At 37.0% G+C, this 19,688-nt stretch overlaps 1 protein-coding gene across 2 annotated transcripts in view; it reads left to right on the top strand.

Annotated features, from left to right (window-relative positions):
- Positions 1-1,023: 1,023 nt before the first annotated feature.
- Positions 1,024-19,688, top strand: part of MRS2 (magnesium transporter MRS2) — a 31,617-nt gene continuing 12,952 nt past the window's right edge. For both annotated transcript variants that reach the window (XR_005654235.1, XM_039869522.1), the window contains exons 1-8: positions 1,024-1,186; positions 2,951-3,024; positions 4,600-4,636; positions 5,791-5,903; positions 13,958-14,131; positions 15,767-15,897; positions 16,344-16,460; positions 19,396-19,548. Coding sequence is in view for 1 of the 2 variants with exons in the window: in XM_039869522.1 (XP_039725456.1) it covers positions 1,024-1,186; positions 2,951-3,024; positions 4,600-4,636; positions 5,791-5,903; positions 13,958-14,131; positions 15,767-15,897; positions 16,344-16,460; positions 19,396-19,548 (962 nt within the window). In the remaining variant the exon portion in view is untranslated. The remainder of the gene's footprint in view (positions 1,187-2,950; positions 3,025-4,599; positions 4,637-5,790; positions 5,904-13,957; positions 14,132-15,766; positions 15,898-16,343; positions 16,461-19,395; positions 19,549-19,688) is intronic.

Below are 19,688 nucleotides of genomic sequence, written 5' to 3'. Positions count from 1 at the left end.
AACCATGTTCTCTACACATAGGTCTCTTTCTTGACTACAGCCCTCAGGAAGCAGTGCTTGAAGTCCTTGCTCAAGTCAAACATCCCCTCTTCTATGAAGCCTTCTCTCTACTCGCTTCCTAATCTGCCCGCAGTCCTAACACCCCACAGAGAAAATGGTTCTCTCATGTTTCCTTAGCTTTGTGTTCACATGTAGTGATTGAATGCATATCTGTGAAACCTGTGTCTGCCTTACATTACTACTGTGGGAAGGACAAGTCTATTAATTCACTTTAAAAATATGCATATATACTGCATCTAATCAATTCAAAACCTCTTTTTTCACATTTTAAAAACTGAAATTGGAATAACTTAAGTGATATAATTAGAAAGCATAGTTTATCAGTGTCTTTTTCTTGGTAGTACATAAAATAATGAATGGCACCTTGAAATTTATACTTACAGTTGATTAAATATGGAATATAAATCCTGTGCGTTTATATTCCTGTCTTCACTAGCAAAAGTTTAAGCATTCCTAAGACGGTTCATTATTTTTGCCATATTACACTTAAATATAAATTGAGTTGGATGGGGGCATCACTTCCTCGCTTCCAAACTGCAGACCTTACCACATGTGTGAAAAGGCTCCAGAAACTGCAAAGCATTACACATATGTTGAGTATTTTTTCACATTTGACGATTACTAATTAATATAAGTAATTGACACTTTTACGTTCTGGCCAGACCATTCCAAGGGCCCAGGGGTCAAATCTGGGGCTAACTTGCCTCGCCGAGGTACACACCCGCTTCCTCACCCGGAGCCAGTCCCTCCCTACGTCACAGGCACCGAACAAAATAATCTCGCCCAAAGGTCCCTTCCGAGCCTGCGCGGGGAGTAAGGCGCAGGCGCAGCGCACTCTGCGCATGCGCGGCAGACGGGGTCGCACTCGGGCTCCCGCGCGGGGTCACGCTGTGCCGGCTGACCCGCTCCTGTCCGGCATGACGAGCTGGGGTCTCGCTGCTGCTTCCGCCTCACTCCAGCGCTATGGAATGCCTGCGGAGCCTGCCCCGGCTCCTGTCGTGCGCGGCGGGGCTGCCCCGGCACAACCTGTGTGCTATGGCTTGCGGCCTGACTCCGCGCGCCGCTATACTACTTGGAGGGAGCCTGGCCGCGCGGCTGTGCAGACCCCATCGGCTCCGCCTGGCAGGTACTGCCCCCCAGCCCTCCCTACTGCCCCTCCGCCCCGCGGCGCTGGGACGCTGGCCCCTCACCGCCCACTCGACCCGCGTGGCTGAGGCTACCCCGCACCGCGTCCTCAGCCTCGATCTTCGGGTCCGCGCCTGGGGTTTTGTCAGCCCAGGTCCGCGGGCAACCCGGGGCGCCACCGTCCGGAACGCGGCCCTGCTGGGATCCGACCGCCCGGCGCTGTCCTCTTCGCCGCCCCTTGTGCAAATCTCCCCTCCTGCTCTGGTGAGGTTTTTAAAAACCTGTGTAACTTTTAGTCGTACTCAGTTCTGAAGATTGGGTTTATCCACTTGAAATATTTAAGTATTAGTTTTGTTTTCCCTGCTTTTTATCTCTTTCTTGTGGAAACAGTTATACATTTGTCTAGTTGCCCAGGTAAGGAGTGGAAACGCACCTGGAAGTGAGACTTCACAGTAAGTTGCTCTGAGAAAGATCTGACTTTGTTTTCAGGTCCTGTGCAACGAGCCAGACAGGGATCAGATTGAGGCGGGGAAGGAGGAATCTGAGTTATTTTTTCACCAAATAATGAAGCACGACGATCCGTTAACATTTTCACAGATGTGAAAATGTGGGTACTCATTGCTCAGAAATAAAAGGCGTTAAAATGCATAGTTTCTCAATAGTGTGCTGTCCTCAAATGTGTTCTTAGTTGTGTTCTCAAAAGCCTCCCAAACTCACCATATCCACCTCCTTCCCCATACTCGGTGGTGAGTTTTTCTGAATTGGGTTCACCCCGTAGTCCCTCCGATAATGCTTGCAGACCCAGGTTGAGTCCATCTTATGTTTTAGGACAAACATTGAGATTTCAGAATCTTTATCCAGACAGTGCTTTAACTTGTGACTAATTAGCAAATGCTGATTTCTAGCGCTGACGTTTATCTCTATTCAGCTGGCTCTTAGTTTGTATTTTGTAAAGGTGCTAACAAATTACATGAGTCATTAAATGTAAGTAATGAGAGAGATTAAGGTCAGAAATGGGAATATATCTGCGCGTTCTGTCGAGTTAGGACTACTTTGGAAGCATAAAATAATGGGTAATTTTACATCTCTTACCTATTCCTCTTATGTTTATTTTTTTTGTCAGATATTAAAATTTACTTGGTTATACTTCAGAGCTCACTTCAACTCGGTCTAATCATGTTTTAACTTTATTTTCTAATAAGATCATTTCAGTTCAGTGGAGTCCGCATTCCAGTTGGTTATTTTATAGGTATTAATGATGAAGTGTATAGTTTATCTGAGCAAAAAAAGTTAATACTTAGAAGTCTGTAGGTCAAGCAAATAATTCTGATATTGGAATGCTGAAAGATCAGGTGGTACTTGAGATCTATGTTTTCTAAAATATATCTACCAATATAATTTGCATGAAGAGCCTTTTTAAATCATGTAAAAAAGAATGAGCATTTTAATCTCAGGACGTTGTTGTACAGTTTATCCAACTCTGAGATACCAATAATAATTAGAAAAGAGTGGTTTGAATCCACAAATTATTCTGATGCCATTACTTAAGCCATTACTTTTAAAAATCATTCCCTGTCAAACCTAATGCAATCGCCTACAAATATTAAAATTAAAAAATAAAGGTGTTTCTTCTTTTTTCTCTAGGAAAAAGTTTCAAAAATTAGTAAAATAGTCTGAAGGTCTCTGCATACTATGAGAGAGGGATCTTAGCTATATGTGAAAAACAAGCATATGATCACAGAGTATTCTCTAATTCATTCTTCAGGTGAAATGCATCGGTTTATAACTTCTGATGTCTCTCAAGCCACTTTAGCCAGTGTAGCCCCAGTGTTTACTGTGGTGAGTATGTATGTTATGTTTGATAACTTACAGAAAGTACTTCTCCTACTTTTCTAAGTTAACAGGATTGGACTGGTGGGTCACAATATTATTTTTTGTTTTATAATGAATCATTATACTTAAAAGTCAGGTTGTTTTTGTGTTTTGCTTATTAGCTGGTGACCTGGGTTGCCAGGTAGATTTGCTTAACAGCACTCTTGAAACTGCTAACGATTGTGGAGCTGTTTTATATTAGAACAGGTCATTCAAACCACAGTTCAGAGCTTCCTACTTAAATATAGGCAGACCTCGGATATATTGCAAGTTCAGTTCCAGATAACCGCAACAGAGCAAGTATCTCAATAAAGTGAATCATAATCTTTTTGCTGGTGGAGGGCCTTGCCTTCAGTATGTAAAAAACACAACATATATGAATAGCACTAAGGCAAAGCGCAGTAAAACAAGATATGCCTGTACTCAGGGTTTCCCCTTGCATGTATTAAGTCCTTGAAAGCTATTAGCTTCCTTTGATGTAAATTTCCCTTTCACACTGATACTTTGTGGTACTTGTTACATATTTATATTGATCTTATTTTTGCTTATGAGAACCAAGCTATATATGGTAGGCATTTATTATGTTATTAACACAGCATGCATGTGTTTCCATGGTAACAATACAGGACTTGTACCTTCAGCTATATTTCAGAGTGTCTCTTTCTCAAAATGCATATTTAGTAGTAATTGGTACAGCCTAGTACATAATGATTTATTAAATATTACTTGACATCTTCAAACTTGACTGTGAAAAGGTATTACAGAAAAGTATTCCCTCTGCCTTACAGGAAATAAATACATTTTCTGCATTGTATCCTCTCTCCAAACTATCAGAAGGGGCCTTTTCTGTAAATCTTTATTGGTTCGGCATTGCCCACCAGAGAGACTTCATAGCCTCCAGTAGATACTTAGATTCACAAAATAAGCCACAGTTGGTACCAGTCTATTCAGAAAAATAAAAGGGAATGCAGAAGGGCCGCATCAGGTGTTTCTTCTTCAAGAGAAGTCCATGCAGCCATCCAGGGGCTGCTTTGTGACAGCTCAGGTGAAAGGAGATGGTATTCTCAAAGATGGAGGTGAGGTCCACCTTGGCTTAGAATCCCCATGCCCTCTAGTGCCAGTATCTCTTGTCACTGTCTCAGAGGCACATCCAGTACTCCCACACGGAACATGGCCAGTTACAAGAGCCATCACATGGCTTCTCACCAGATATCTATAATTTGCTCACCGGCCTTCTAATCCGGTGCAGTCTACCAGTCATCGGGCATTTTTATCATACACAATGTTACCTAGTAACGACTGATACTCCTTCATCGCATTTCCAAGGGAACCAAAATAGAAACTTAATTCAAGTCAGATTTGTCCTAGCAAAGGAAAAAGATTTTTTTTAAACCTTTAACTCAAAACTGAATTTAACCTAAAGAAGAGCAATTATGATTTATATCTGTATTTTAGTATTTGGGAGATATCATAATACCATATGGTATGTTATCGTAAATAGCATACTTGGAGGAAATAATATTTTGTTTTTACTCTCCTCAGACAAAATTTGACAAAGAAGGAAATGTTACTTCCTTTGGTAAGTATCAATAAGTTTTTCTAAGTCACCTTTTTAAATCACATACTGTGAGTATATGGATGTGTAAATGAAGGAGGAGATCCTTCTTCAGCATTGTCCTTCAGTCCTCATTGAAAGTGGCTGTACCTGGACTATGCATATTCTCCGAGAATTTTTTTTCCCGTCAGGAGCCACATTCACCGTAATATGATGTTAAAGGGATATTGGTGTGCAGCTGGAACACAGAGAAACACTCTTCCCTTTTGTTTCTCCTTTTTAGTCTCCCTTTCACTGCCTTAGTCCTCATATTCATCTCCTGTACCATGTTTAAGGTGTCACATAATACCACTGACATTGCAGTGGCAGTGGTTGACTGAAGACAGGAGGGACAAGGCACTGAATGGCAGTCAGATGGAACTCTGCCAACATTGGCTGTAAATAAAACTGAGCATTACTTTATTGTCTGACTTCAAATGCAAGTTTCAGTTCACTTCCAATTCCATGATTCTATTTCTGCTATTGCTGATATCATAGTGGAATATTTTGGGTGTTTTTGCTCAATATCTCCTTCATAAGATTGTTCTATATAGAGCTGTGCCACAGATGTGGTTTGATGTTACAAGTACAGATAATACTATAATCAGTATCATTTTTTGAGTTTATTATGCTTTCTCTTAGGTAATTTAATTTTTAGGTTGGGGACTCTAGTGTGACAACTGACTTTATTTTCTCATTTTGTATTAGTCTAAAGAAAGAAAATTGAACTTATCTCTTCACAGATTTAAAATATGATGATAACGTAGTGAGAAAAACAGAAAATGTAGTAATGTACAAATCATTAAAAAAAAAAAAAAAAAAAAGGTGACCTGTCTCTAGAGCTAGAAATTGATACTGAAGGTTTCTAACAATGTATAGCTATGGTTTTTATATTGGTCCCAAGGCACTTCTAAGTACAGAGAAATTTTATGAAGTATGGGTAACAGGAGAAAATAGCGTTTGACCAGATTTAACATGAGTCTTTTTGAAGTAAAAGTGATTATTGAAAAGACTCATTTTAGCTTTTGTTTCTGGTAATAATAGAAAATTCTCTGGGTGGGATGATGTGCTCCAGTATGAAAATCTCTTCAATTGATTAATTTAGCTCTTTCTTTTTATTGAAAATATTTCTTTTCTAGAAAGGAAGAAAACTGACTTACATCAAGAATTAGGTCTTCAAGCCAGAGATTTGAGGTTTCAGCATTTAATGAGCATCACCACCAGAAACAATAGGATTATCATGAGAATGGAGGTAAAGGATTTTATTTCATCTACATTTCTCCACAGCAGTCTTATGAAAGTTATTGCCCATAGGCTAGTGGTTACCAGAGGACTATAGACTAGTGATTACTAGTGGGGTAGGGGAAGTAGACTGGGCAAAGGGGGTCAAACATAGGGTTTAGGGGGAGGGTGAAGTGGGTAAAGGGGATAAAATAATATAGTTGCCGAAGGAAACTGAATTTTGGGTGGTAAACAATAGAATATACAGATGTCAAATGATAATGTACACCTGAAAATTATATAATTGTATCAGCCAATGTTATCCCAATAAACTTAATTAAAAATTAAAAAAAAAAGAAAGTTATGCCCTGGCTATTTTGGTCAATACCTAGGTTAAATGTAATTCTGTAACTAAAAGAGCTATGTAAAATATAAGATATTTTATAACATGTTCTTAGGAGTAGAATTCATTTTATATGGTTACATACCTATGCTCAGCTGGCATGACTTTGCTCTATTCTGTCTTGGAGAAGTTCTGACAGTGGTCTCCATTCTCACCTTTTGCATTTAGTCTCTAGTTTCTGAAATGATAAGAGAAGTATGTGTGATTATAGTATCTACCAAAACCATATTTTAGTTTTTCACATAGCCCAAGATCTGCTTTAAAGTTTATAATCTTAAGTTAAATTTTTATTTTTATGGTAAGCTTTCTAAAATATATTTATCTTTCTCATCTACTTAGAGTACACCAAGTATGACTTTCTCTAGTAATTCAGAATTAATATGAACATAAGTTATTATGGTAGGCTAAAGTTTAGGGTTCAAAAATAGATGAGGAGACACAGGTCTCAGTGGTATCGACCCTGCAGTGGACATGAGATTTGCTTTCTTCAAAAAGTCTTTGATGGCAGGTTTTTGTCCATTTATTTAGAATTAATAAAAAATAAAATAAAAAGAATAGAAACTGCCTTCTCCCAAGTGATTTTCTCTAGGAAACATTCTTCACTTTTGTTATCAGAAGCTAGCCCCCTTTAAAACAGTATCTCTTTAGTAGAATTTTAGTCATATAAGTGGTATGTATATAGGTATTCACTGTATAATTTTTCAATTTTCTGTATATTATAAATTGGAAAAAAATTTAAATCTAATTTTTATATCACTAATACAGTGGCCACAGATTACCTTTGTTACTCTTCTAACAGAAGATGCTAGTCTTTCTCTTTAGAATTAATTTCTAATTTCTGTGTTCTTTTTTAAAATTTTATTTAAATTTTTTTCAGTTACAGTCAACAATGTTATGTTTCATGTGTACAACATAGCAATTAGACATTTATTTAACCCACAAAGTAATTACTCCATAGCTCTAGCACCCACCTGACACCATACCTAGCCATACAATACAATATAATTGACTGTATTCCCTATGCTGTATTTTACATCCCCATGACTGTTTTCATAACTGGCAATTTGTACTTCTTACTCCCTTTACCTTTTCCACCCATCTCTCCAAGCTGCCTCCCATTTAGTGACCATTAAATTGTTCTCTGTATGAGTTCGTTTTTTGTTTGTTTTTTTTTTTCCTATTTAGTCACAGGGCTTTCAATATCTTATTTTTGTTACTTTATTTTTTATTTTTTTAATTACAATTGTCTTTCAATATTATATCAGTTTCAGGTACAGTGTCGTGATTAGACATTTAACTTAAGTGATCCCCCGTAAGTCTTGCAACCACCCAACACCATACATAGTTATTCAGTATTATTGACTATATTCTTTATGCTGTACTTTACATCCCTGTGACTTTTTTGAAACTAGCAATATGTACTTCTTAATCCCTTCACATTTTTCACCCAACTCCCTAATCCTCTCCCAACCGGCAACCATCAACATGTTCTATGTATCTATGAGTCTCTTTCTGTTTTATTTCGCTCTTTAGATTACACATTTAAGTGAAATCATATGGTACTTGTCTTTCTCTGACTTATGTTACTTAGCACAATACCCTCTAGGTTCGTCCATGTGTCTGTCCATTTTTCCCAGCAGCATTTATTGAATAGACTGTCTACCCCATTATATATTCCTGCCTACTTTCTCTTGCAGTTATGGACCATATAGGTGTGGGTTTATTTTTGGGCTGTCTGTTCTGTTCCATTGTTCTATGTACCATGCTGTTTTGATTGCTATAGCTTTGTAGTGTAGTTTGATATCAGGTAGCATGATACCTGCAACTTTGTTCTCTCTCAAGATTGTTGAGGTTATTCGGGTTTTTTTGTGGTTCCATATAAATTTATAATTGTTTTTTCTAGTTCTGTGAAAAATGCCATTGGTATTTTCATAGGGATTGCGTTGAATCTGTAGATTGCTTTGGGTAGTATGGACAGTTTAATGATGTTCATTCTTCCTATCCATTTATTTATATCTTCCTTAATTTCTTTAATGTCATAGTTTCCCGAGTACAGGTCATTTACTTCCTTGGTTAAATTTATTCCTGGATATTTTATTCTTTTTGATGCAGTTGTACATGGAGTTGTTTACTTAATTTCTCTTTCTAATAGTTCATTATTGGTGTATAAAAATGCAACTGATATCTGAACATTAATTTTATATCTTTATTGATTTCATTCAGTAGTTCTAATAGTATTTTGATGAAATCTGTAGGATTCCCTTTATATGTAGTATTATGTCACCTACAAATAATGACAGTTTTACTTCTTCCTTTCCAATTTGGGTGCCTTTTCTTTTTCTCATCTGATTGCTGCGGCTAGGACTTCTAAGTACTGTGTTGAATAAAAGTGGTGGAAGTGGACATCTTTGTTTTGTTCCTGATCTTAAGACGTTTCATCTTTCCCCTGTTGAATGTGGTATTAACTGCGGGTTTATCATATGTGGCCTTTATTATATTGAGGTATGTTCCCTCTAGTCCCACTTTGCTGAGTATTTTTATCATAAGTGGATGCTGGATTTTGTCAAATGCTTTTTCTGCATCTATTGATAGATCATTTTTAGACTGCATTTTGTTTAGGTGGTATATCATATTGATTGATTTTCAGATATTGAACAAACTTTGTTTCCTGGGAATAAATCATTCTAGATTATGATGTATGATCCTTTTAATGTATTGCTGAATTTAGTTTGATAATATTTTCTTGATTTTTGCATTTGTATTCATCAGGGATATTGGCTTATAATTTCCTTTTATTGTAGTGTCTTTAGGTTTCATGATAATGGTAGCCTTGTAAAATGAGGTTGAGAGCTTTCCATCCTCTTGAATTTTTTGGTATACTTAGAGAAGGATAGGTGTTAATTCTTCTTTGAATGTTTGGTAAAATTCACCTGTGAAGCCATCTGGTCCAGGGCTTTTGTGTGTTGAGAGTTTTTTTAATTACCAATTTGATTTCATCAGTAGTTATTCGCCTGTTCACATTTCCTTTTTATTCCTGATTCAGCCTTAAAAGATTGTGTTTCTAGGAGTTTATACATTTCTTCCAGGTTGTCTAGTTTCCTTTATTTCCGTGGTGTCAGTTGTCACTTCCCTTTCATTTCTGATTTATTTGTGCCCTTTTTTTTTTTTGATGAGTCTAGCTAAAGGTTTATGAATTTTGTTTATCTTTTTAAAGATCCAATTCTTGGTTTTATTGATCTTTTCTATTGTTTTTTTAGACTCTTATTTATTTCCTCTCTGATCTTTATTATTTACTTCCTTGTACTCACTTTGGGCTATGTTTGTTCATCTTATTCTAGCTCCTTTTGTTGTAAGGTTAGATTATTTGAGATTTTTCTTATTTTTTGAGATAGGCCTGTATTGGTATAAATTTCCCTCTTGGAACTGATTTGGCTGTGTTCCATAGATTTTTGTGTCATTTTCATTTGGCTCAAGGTATCTTTTGATTTATTCCTAGATCTCGTTAATCCATTCATTGTTAATTAGCTTGTTTTTCAGCCTCCATGTGTTTCTGTATTTTTCAGTTTTCTTATAATTGATTTCTAGTTTTATACCATTGAGATCAGAAGATGCTTGACACGATTTCAGTCTTCTTAAATTTTTGAGACTTGTGGCCTTAACGTGTTCTGTCTTGGAAAATGTTGCATATGCACTTGAAAAGAATGTATATTCTACTGCTTTAAGGTGAAATGTTTGAAAAATATCAATTAAGTCTATCTGATCTATGTGTCATTTAAGGCCACTGTTTACTTGTTGATTGGGTGATCTATTCATTGATGTCAATGGGATGTTAAAGTCCCCTACTATGACTTTATTACTATCGATCTTTCTCTTACGTCCATCAGTATTTGCTTTATTTATTTAGGTGCTTCTACATCGAGTGCGTAGATGTTTACGAGAGTTACATCCTCTTGTTGGATCTATCACTTTATCATTATGAAATGCCCATCTTTGTCTCTTATTACAGCTCTTGTTTTAAAAGCTATTCTGTCTGATATAAAGTATTGCTACCCTAGCTTTTTTCATTTCCATGCGCATGAAATATTATTTTCCATCCCTTTTCTTTCGGTTTCTGTGTGTCTTTCGATCTAAAGTGGGTCTGTTGTAGGCAACATATGTATGGATTTTGTTTTGTTCTCCATTTAGCCACACCATGTCTTTTGATTGGAGCATTTAATCCATTTACATTTAAAGTAGTTATCTATAGGTATATAGTTATTCCTGTTTTATTGTTTTCTGATTGTTTTTGTATTTTTTTGCTGTTTCTAATTCTCTTATCCTCTTATATGTTGATTGCTTTATATAGTGTCATGTTTAGAGTCTTTCCTCTTTATTTGTTGTGTCTCTCTTCTAGACTTTTGATTTGTGGCTACCACATGCTTATATACCAACCTATGTTTATAGCAGTGTATTGTAAGTTGATGATTGCTTAAGTTCAAACACATTCTAAAATCATTACCATTTTTACTTTCTAAAAGGTTTCTGGTTTTGTTACTATCTTTTACTTTTGTGTATGTTTATGGGTATCTCTTAGTTTATTTTTGTAATTACACGTGATCTTTTGCCTTTTAACCTTTATTCTGACTAGTTGGTTGATACACTGCTTTTACTGTTTGCCTTTGTCAGTGAGAATTTTTTTCCCGTATTTTCTTATTCATATTTTTTTATATTTTCTACTTAAAGAAGTCCCTTTAACATTACTTGTAATATTGGTTTGGTCGCGACAAACTCCTTCAGCTCTTTCTCTCTTGGAAATTATTTCTCTTTCAATTCTAAATAATAGCCTTGCTGGGTAGAGTAATCTTCGTTTAGGTCTTTGCTTTTCATCACTTTGACTATTTCATGCCAAGCCCTCTGGCCTGCAGAGTTTGTTGAGAAATCAGCTGACAGTCTTATGAGGGCTCTCTTGCATGTAACTAATTGTCTTTCTCTTGCTGCTTTTAAGATGTTCTCTTTGTCTTTAACTTTTGGCATTTCATTTATGACCTGTCTTGGTGTGAGCCTCTTTGGGTTCCTCTTGGTTGGGACTCTCTGTGCTTCCTGGTCTGATTTCTTTGCCAGGTCAGGGAAGTTTTCTGTCATTTCTTCAAATAGGTTTTCAGTCCCTTCTCTCTCTTTTTCTGGTACCTCTATGATGAGAATATTGTGCACTTGATATTGTCCCAGAGGTCCCTTAAACGATTCTTATTTTTTTAATTCCTTTTTTCTTTTTGCTGTTTAATTGAGTATTTTCTTCTACCTCTGCTTTATCTAATCTACTGTTGACTCCCTCTAATGTATTCTTTATTTATTATTGTAGTCTTCATTTCTGACTGGTTCTTTTTTTACGGTTTCTCTTTGTGTAAATTCTCACTGAGTTTCTCTGTTCTTCCCCTGTGTTCACTGAACATCCTTATAACCAGCATTTTGAACTCTATCTGGTAGATTGTTTGTCTCCATTTCATTTAGTTCTTTTTCTGGAGTTTTGTCCCTTCTTTCATTTGGGACATGTTTGTCTCATTTTGGCTGACTGATGCCCTGTGTTTATGTTTATATATTAAGCAGATCTGCTCTGTTTCCCATCTGGACAGAGCAGCCTTATGTAGAAGGTGGGGCCCCATTTGCAGTCTCCCTGTTTACCTGAGCCGGGTGCTCCAGGGTGTCTCCTGTGTGAGTTGTTTGTGCCTTACCATTGTAGATGAGCCTTGATTGCTGTTGGCATGTCATTGAGTGGGATTGACCCTCAGGCTGACTGGCTGTGAGGGCTGGCCGTGACTACAGTGGACAAGCTGTCGTGCCGGGACTGAGACTAGGGGATAGAGGTTGCTTTAGTGGGACTCTGGTGCCAGCTGAGTCTGACCTTCGGATGTGTCATTTGTGTAGGTTGTTGGGTGGTGATCTGGTGTCATCTGAAGCCTGCCACTGGATTTATTGGTTCTGGATCCTGGGCTTGGCTTAGTGCTGCCTGGTGAGAGCTGCAAAGTCATCTACAAGTTGGTTGCCACTTGTGCTGGGCTTGGAGGCACTTGGAAGAGGCTATGCTATGAACTGAGGCCAACTGCCACTAGTGCTAGACTTGGGACCCTTTGGTGAGCACCACAGTGTAAGCTGAGGTCGGCTACCTCTTGTGCTGGGTTTGTGGCTGCTTAGTTGACTGTGTTCCAAGTCAGCATGGGCTGCAGCTTATGCCAGGCTTACAGCCACCTGATGGGAGTTATAATGCAAGTTGAGCCTGCTCGCTGCTTGTGGTGCCCTTAGGGCTGCTGAGCAAGAAGTACGGTGCACACTGAGGCCAGCACTGCTTGTTTGCAGTTTATGGACCTTTGAATGATTTTAAGAAATCCGCAGAGAAAGCTGAGGTAGACTGCTTGTGTGTAAAAGCCACTGGAAGCTGCGCAGGCTGGGCATACAAGATGGGTAAGGTCTCAGGAAATCACCATGACAGGGTGAATGGTGTTAATTAGTTTGATGGAGTCTCAGATTTGGCAGCTGCCTGTGCCTGCAAGCTGGGTAGGGAGAAAGCTCAACAAAGGAACAATGGCTACTGCCAGCACTTCTGTTTCCAGAGAGAGCTGTCCTGACTACTGCTCCTCCCAGCTTTCACCTTGAAGCTCGTCAGTTCTGTGCTTCCCCATATGACCCTGGTGTTTTATGAACTCCTGCTCATGTGTTGGAACCCAGAGTGAGTCTGTGAGGGAGTAAGTTTGTACACAGGCCCTTCAAGTGAACTGCCTGGGGCTCCAGCAGCCCTTCGTCTCAGATGCTATCCCCGCTGGTTTTCATAGCCAGATGTTATAGGGACTCCTCTTCCTATCACCGGTGACCTGGGCTGGGGAGCCTGATTTGGAGCTGTGACCCCTTGCTCCTCAGTGGGGACCTCCACTGCTGAGATATCCCTGATGTTATTTTCCTCCTGATTTTGAACAGCCACAACGGGATGTGGGACCAGCCCATTCTGCCTCTCAATGCCCCCACCCCCACCCGTATCAATGTGGCTTTTTCCGTGTATCCTTAGTTATAAGATTTCTGTTTACATAGTCTTCAGGTGGTTCTCAAGGGTGGTGGTTCTATAGTTGTAATTTTGATATGATTATGGGAGGAAGTGTGTACAGTGTTGAGTTTCTCTGTCATCTTGACCGAAAGTCCATAGTGCTCTAAATTAGAGCACTAAAGCTAATAAGTTTTATCTTCTTAATTTTAGAATAGCTTAATATTGATATTTTTAAAAGGTGATATTTTATTTTAAAAAGGAAACTTTCCCATTTCAGCCAAAGTAATCTAATTAAGCTAAGTCTTTTCTTAAAGTGTACTGAATACATGACTTTTAAGAAGACCTTACCTTGTTTCCATTATCCCTATTTTTCTCACAGTTAGTTAGCATGGTAGTCATAATACATAATTTAATTCTGGTTCTGTTGAGAGTGAGTTAGAGGTATGAAGATTTACATATGTATTAGGCTTCCTTTCTTGAAAAAAAATACTATGTCGGGTTTTTTTTTTGAAAAACCAAATGAATAGTGATTTGATTTAGGCTTAATTCAAAATTAAGAGTATTAAATCCTATTTTATGACTTATATTTTTCCTACAGCTCTACAACTTGCATATACATGTATGCATGTATATGTATGTGTACATTTACATATATGTTCTTTTTTTTCCCCAGTATTTGAAAGCTGTGATAACTCCAGAGTGTCTTCTGATATTGGATTATCGTAATTTAAATCTAGAGCAATGGCTATTCCGGGAACTGCCTTCACAGCTGGCTGGAGAGGGTCAACTTGTCACATACCCTTTACCTTTTGAATTTAGAGCTATAGAAGCACTCCTGCAGTATTGGGTAAGCCTGTATTTATTTAGTTTCTTGAATTAGTTCTGGTTTTAAAATTATATATAGTAGGAAAACAAATTGGTATTGTTTCCATGGCACTTGTTATAATCATACTCTCACTCCAGACAAAAACATCTCTAAAGGTCCTGTATGAAGAGTGTACTTAATTTTTAACTTTATGACCCAATCAGATCTAGGTTTTGAGAGTCATATTATGACATTCATTGAAGCACATTTCAATTTGGCTACCCTTTGTACAATTTTAATACCTGTATTCAGGGGCGATGGTTCAAAATACTTGTCCTAAATATGATAGAAATGAACATATCAAAAAAGTTTTAAATGTATTTTATTCTCTAAATTAAATTGTATGTATATTGTAAAAGTGCTTACATGTGATAAATATTACAGCACAAATCATTCATCAAATCATTCTAATACTTTCCAAATCATTCTTTGCTTTGTTTGAGGCAGCTAAATGAAAGCCTTTGTTTGAGACCCAGTTTGACGTTGGAACCATGTACACTTCCTCTAATGACTCTCACATTAAATCAATGGATGTATGGCGATCCTGTCAGGCCCTGAACAAGGATGGCCACTGCTTTCCTGGTCCCCACAAATCTGTCATTATCTTTTCTTTCCTAATAATACTATTAGGATAGTACTATTCAGGAATGCAAATGTTGGTGCTAGGAATGCTCTTAGCACCTAACCAGAGTAGGAAGAGGAGGAGGGTAATGGGGACATGAGGAAGGCAGGGATTGGGTGAACCTGGTACCCTTCTCTTTTGTCTGCTTCATTCTACTGATGGAGTAGGAGATGGCTGTATTCCATGCTAAGGTTAATTGCACAACAGCACCAACTAGTACCAGCCAATGAAATGGTGACTAGTTGGAGCATAGTTACTAAGCAAAAAAACGGGAGAGAGAAAGAAAGAGAAGAGAAAAGGTGCAAATGATGGTCAGTGGCAGGCTGCACAGGCTGAGGAAGCCCATAGGAGCTCATGCTGAGATAGAGTATATACTGGCATTTATATCATTAATTTTACTGCTTAATTCAGTTACTGTTGTGCTGTTTACTAGTTGGTATGGAAATATTTCAGTATTTTAACAACTGGTATATCAGTGCGTACCTGTTGAATATCAGTTGTGCCTATATTAACCTGAATACGAAGTATACTTTTGACTTTACACTGTTTTGTTGTATTTTTAAAATTCAAGTTATGTTTCAGTTTTCAAAGTTTTGTTCACAGAAATTTCGAATTCTATTCTGTTTATATAGAGTATAGATATTGTTTACCAAATGTGAAGTTTGTGTTTTAACCACAGAATGGCAGATTTTATTTTAATTAATCAATCTTCCATTCTTTCATAACAAGTGTTTATAAGGGAAGACTCTTGTAAGTGTTAATTCCCTATCAATCTAATGTGAACCTGGTAATAACATTATGTATGGTTATCTTTTAACCGAAGAGAACAAGTTTTTGAATCATCTGAAATAGGCATTTTAGCAATGACTGTGTTTTGAAATGTTGCTAGCTGTCCTAACTATTCTACATTTCTGTATTTAATCAGAAGATTCCCTGACCCTGAGTATTCTAAAAAGGTTGTTTTAATTCTTATGAAAGGTCATATTGTTATCTAGATCAGCACTCTTCAGGGGAAACTGAGCATTTTGCAGCCACTGATTCTTGACACGTTGGAAGCTTTAGTGGATCCCAAACACTCTTCTGTAGACAGAAGCAAACTGCATATCTTACTACAAAACAGCAAAAGGTAAATGTTGGTAATTGAGACACAAATATCTTTAACTTCTCTTTTAGTAGTTTTAACAGCAAAATGTTCAGCATAAATTCAGATATAAAAGTAGTGTGATTATTACCTATTTTTAAAATGCCAGCTAATTTTGCAAATGGTAACAACTACTCTCAGTCCCTTCAGAGTACGGAAGTAGCCTTGGTGGAAATTGAGCCAGAAGGGGCACACAGAGTAATATCTCCTCAAAGATATTTTGCACGAAATGCTATAGCTCTATCATGTAGCTTTGGTTTGAGAGTTGATTCCTAATCTGCATGGTAAATATCAAAATATTTTTTTACAAGTGAGTGTTTATCATGAATGTATGTGTGGATCTACTTAATAAGATACCCTAAGAAGTCACTATTCTTACAGTGACATGTTGTTATAAGTCTATAGGTCATTTCTGAACAATATTCTTACAGTCTTTCAGAGTTAGAGACAGATATTAAAATTTTCAAAGAGTCAATTTTGGAGATCTTGGATGAAGAAGAGTTGTTGGAGGAGCTCTGTCTAACCAAATGGAGTGACCCACAGGTCTTGTAAGTACGGTCCTGCTTTGTTATTCTCTCAGAATCAGTCTTCTGTCTTATCAGGATTATTTTTCATAGAGAACATAACATTTTTCTGGGCTAGATAATATAGGCACTTTTTATCCCCAATTGTTGTACTATTTCCTGTGCTGTATTGCATCTAATTCAGTGTAACAGGATATATTGAGTGCATACTGTGTATACAGCATGTGCTGGTGTGTGATGAATATAAACACTCCATCACCTTTATTTTCAAGGGACTGACCACCAAAATGGTCCACACAGCTACCCAAATAACTTACCTAGAAGATACAGTGGAAGAGAGGGAGAGAGATTAACACAGGGGAGGGAAAGAGTTGGGTGAAGGAAGATGAGTAATACATTGGTATATATCCTGTAAGTTTGGTCTAATACAAAAATTTTCATCGTATAAACCTTTATGTCTTATGAATTTAGAAATCATTTATTCTTCTTGTATGTACTTAACTTTTTTAAGTACTCAAAATATTTCATTTTGTTCTTTGTGGACCACTATCAGAAGTTAATACAGACACTTTTGTAATGTATATAGTCTCCACAGTCTGTACAGATTTTTTTAAGTATTTCGAGAAGTTAGTTATGTGTATTCTAACAAAGAAAACATTAAGATAAAAAGAGCTATTACAGCAAAAATATGCAGAAGCAGAAACATGAATACACTTGTTATTCTTGTTTGCTTTGCTTATTAGGCCAGTCTATCTCGAATAGGCTTTACAATATAAGTATCTTACCAAGTACTCTGTTTCCATTTATTCTTTTTGGTAGGATGGGAGTATAGGTAAGGGGGGCAAAATAACTATGTATTGTCATCATTCATAAACATTTTCTTCATATATAAAATGACATGTATTTACCTTGGGAAGGAAATGCTCTTTTTTCCATTACAGTTGACATTGAGTATTATATTAATTTCAGATGTACAGCATGGTGCTTAGACATTTATATAATTTATGAAATGATCCTCCTGATTAGTCTAGTACCCACCTGACACTACGCATAGTTATTACAATATTATTGACTATTTTCCCTGTACTATACTTTGTATCCCCCTATTTTGTAACTATCACTTTGTATTTCTTAATCCCTTCATCTTTTTCACCTAGCTCCCCAAACCCCCTCCCATCTGACAACCATCAGTTCTCTATATCTATGAGCCTGTTTCCATCTTGTTTATTTTCTTTAGATTCCACATGTAAGTGAAATCATATGATGTTTGTTTTCTTCTGTCTGACTTATTTCACTTTGCATAATACCCTCTAGATCCATCCATGTTGTTGTGAATGGTAAGATTTCATTATTTTTTATGGCCAAGTAGTAGTCAATTGTATATATGTACAACGTCATCTTTATCTAGTCTTCTGTTGATGGGCATTTAGGTTTTCATATCTTGGCTTTTGTAAATAACCCTGCAGTGAACATAGGAATGCATATATCTTTTTGAACTGTTTTTTATTTCTTTAGATATCCAAAAGTAGAATTGCTGTATCATATAGTTCTATTTTTAATATTGTGAGGGACCGCCATGCTGTTTTCCATAGTGACTGTACCAATTTGCAGTCCCACCAACAGTACACAAGAGTTCCCTTTTCTTCACATCCTTGCAAATACTCTTATTGATAACAAGTATTCTGACAGGTGTGAGGTGATATCTCATAGTTTTAATTTGCATTTCTCTGATGATTAGTAATGTTGAACATCTTTTCATGTGTCTATTCGCCATCTGTATGTCCTCTGGAGAAATGCCTATTCAGATTGTCTTTCGGTTTTTTAATTGGATTCTTTGTGTTTTTTTGGTGTTAAGTTGTACAGGTTCTTTTTGAATTTTGTATATTAACCCCTTAACAGCTGTATCATTGGCAGATATCTTCTCCCATGCAGTAGGTTGTCTTTTCCTTTTGTTGGTGGTTTACTTTACTGTGCAAAAACTTTTTAGTTTGATGTAGTCCCATTTGTTTATTTTTTCTTTTCCCTTGCTACTAAGAAGGATGTCAGAGAGTTTCTATATTTTCTTCTAGGAGTTTCATGGTTTCAGGTCTTACGTTTAAGTCTTTAATCCATTTGGAGTTTATTTTGGTATATGGTGTAAGAAAGTGGTCTAGTTTCATCTTTTGCACATATCTCTTATTTTCCCAATACCATTTATTCAGTAGACTGTTTTTACCCCATTGTTTATTCTTGCCTTCTTTGTCATAGGTTAATTGACCATATAGGCATGGGTTTATTTCTGGGTTTTCTTTTCTGTTCCATCGATCTGTGTGTCTGTTTTTACGCCAGAACCATGCTGCTCTGATTACTAAAGCCTTGTAGTGTAGTTTGCTATCATGTAGCGTGATACCTTCCACTTTGTTGTTCTTTCTCAAGATTGCTGTGGCTATTCAGGGTCTTTTGTGGTTCCCTATAAATTTTAGGATTATTTGTTCTAGTTCTGTTAAAAGTGCTATTGGTATTTTGATACAGAGTGCATTGAAGCTATAGATTGTGGAAAGGACATGTCCTTTATGTTCATTTTTAGTTTTTGGTTTTGTTTTTGCCTGATTTGTTCTTATTGTTCTTTTGGTTTTGCCTGATTTGTTCTTATTTTCACTAATACATCAGCATTCACACATCTGGATTTTCTTGTAACTGATAGTGTATGTTTCATGAAAGCATTTTGAATTGGGGCTATGAAACACAATGAAGCTACCTAGCCTGTATAAGGATGGAACCTGTGCCCTAGAGTTACCTGTTTAGGATCAAGTGATAAAGCCACTTACAGATTGGCCTCAATTATAATAATAGAGAAGACGAAAGCTAGTGTTTTCATTGGTAGCTGCATATTATGTACTAATTCAGGAAGTTTTTCAGTCCTAAATGTATGGTGCATATATCAGGGGCATGTTAATTATGTTAACTCATGTAATTGAAGTGAAAAGAGCAGCACTGGAATTGACCATGCAGAAGAGATGGAGTTGCTACTGGAAAACTACTACCGATTAGCCGAAGATCTTTCCAACGCAGCTCGGGAACTTAGGGTGCTGATTGACGATTCACAGAGCATTATATTCATCAATCTGGACAGGTAAGAAAGCATCATATAAAACAATCAGTAAGTGTTTTCTTTATAAAATAATTATTGTAAAGTAATAAAGCTTTTAAGGAGTTGTCATTTTGGAAGGAATTATACCATTGTTATCATCTATGACTACTTCATGGAAGTGC

Source organism: Pteropus medius, unplaced genomic scaffold, assembly GCF_902729225.1.
Source record: "Pteropus medius unplaced genomic scaffold, Ma_sr-lr_union100, whole genome shotgun sequence".
Taxonomy (NCBI): domain Eukaryota; kingdom Metazoa; phylum Chordata; class Mammalia; order Chiroptera; family Pteropodidae; genus Pteropus; species Pteropus medius.
The sequence above is the reverse complement of the archived record's forward strand: the minus strand, read 5'-3'. Positions and strand labels throughout refer to the sequence as shown.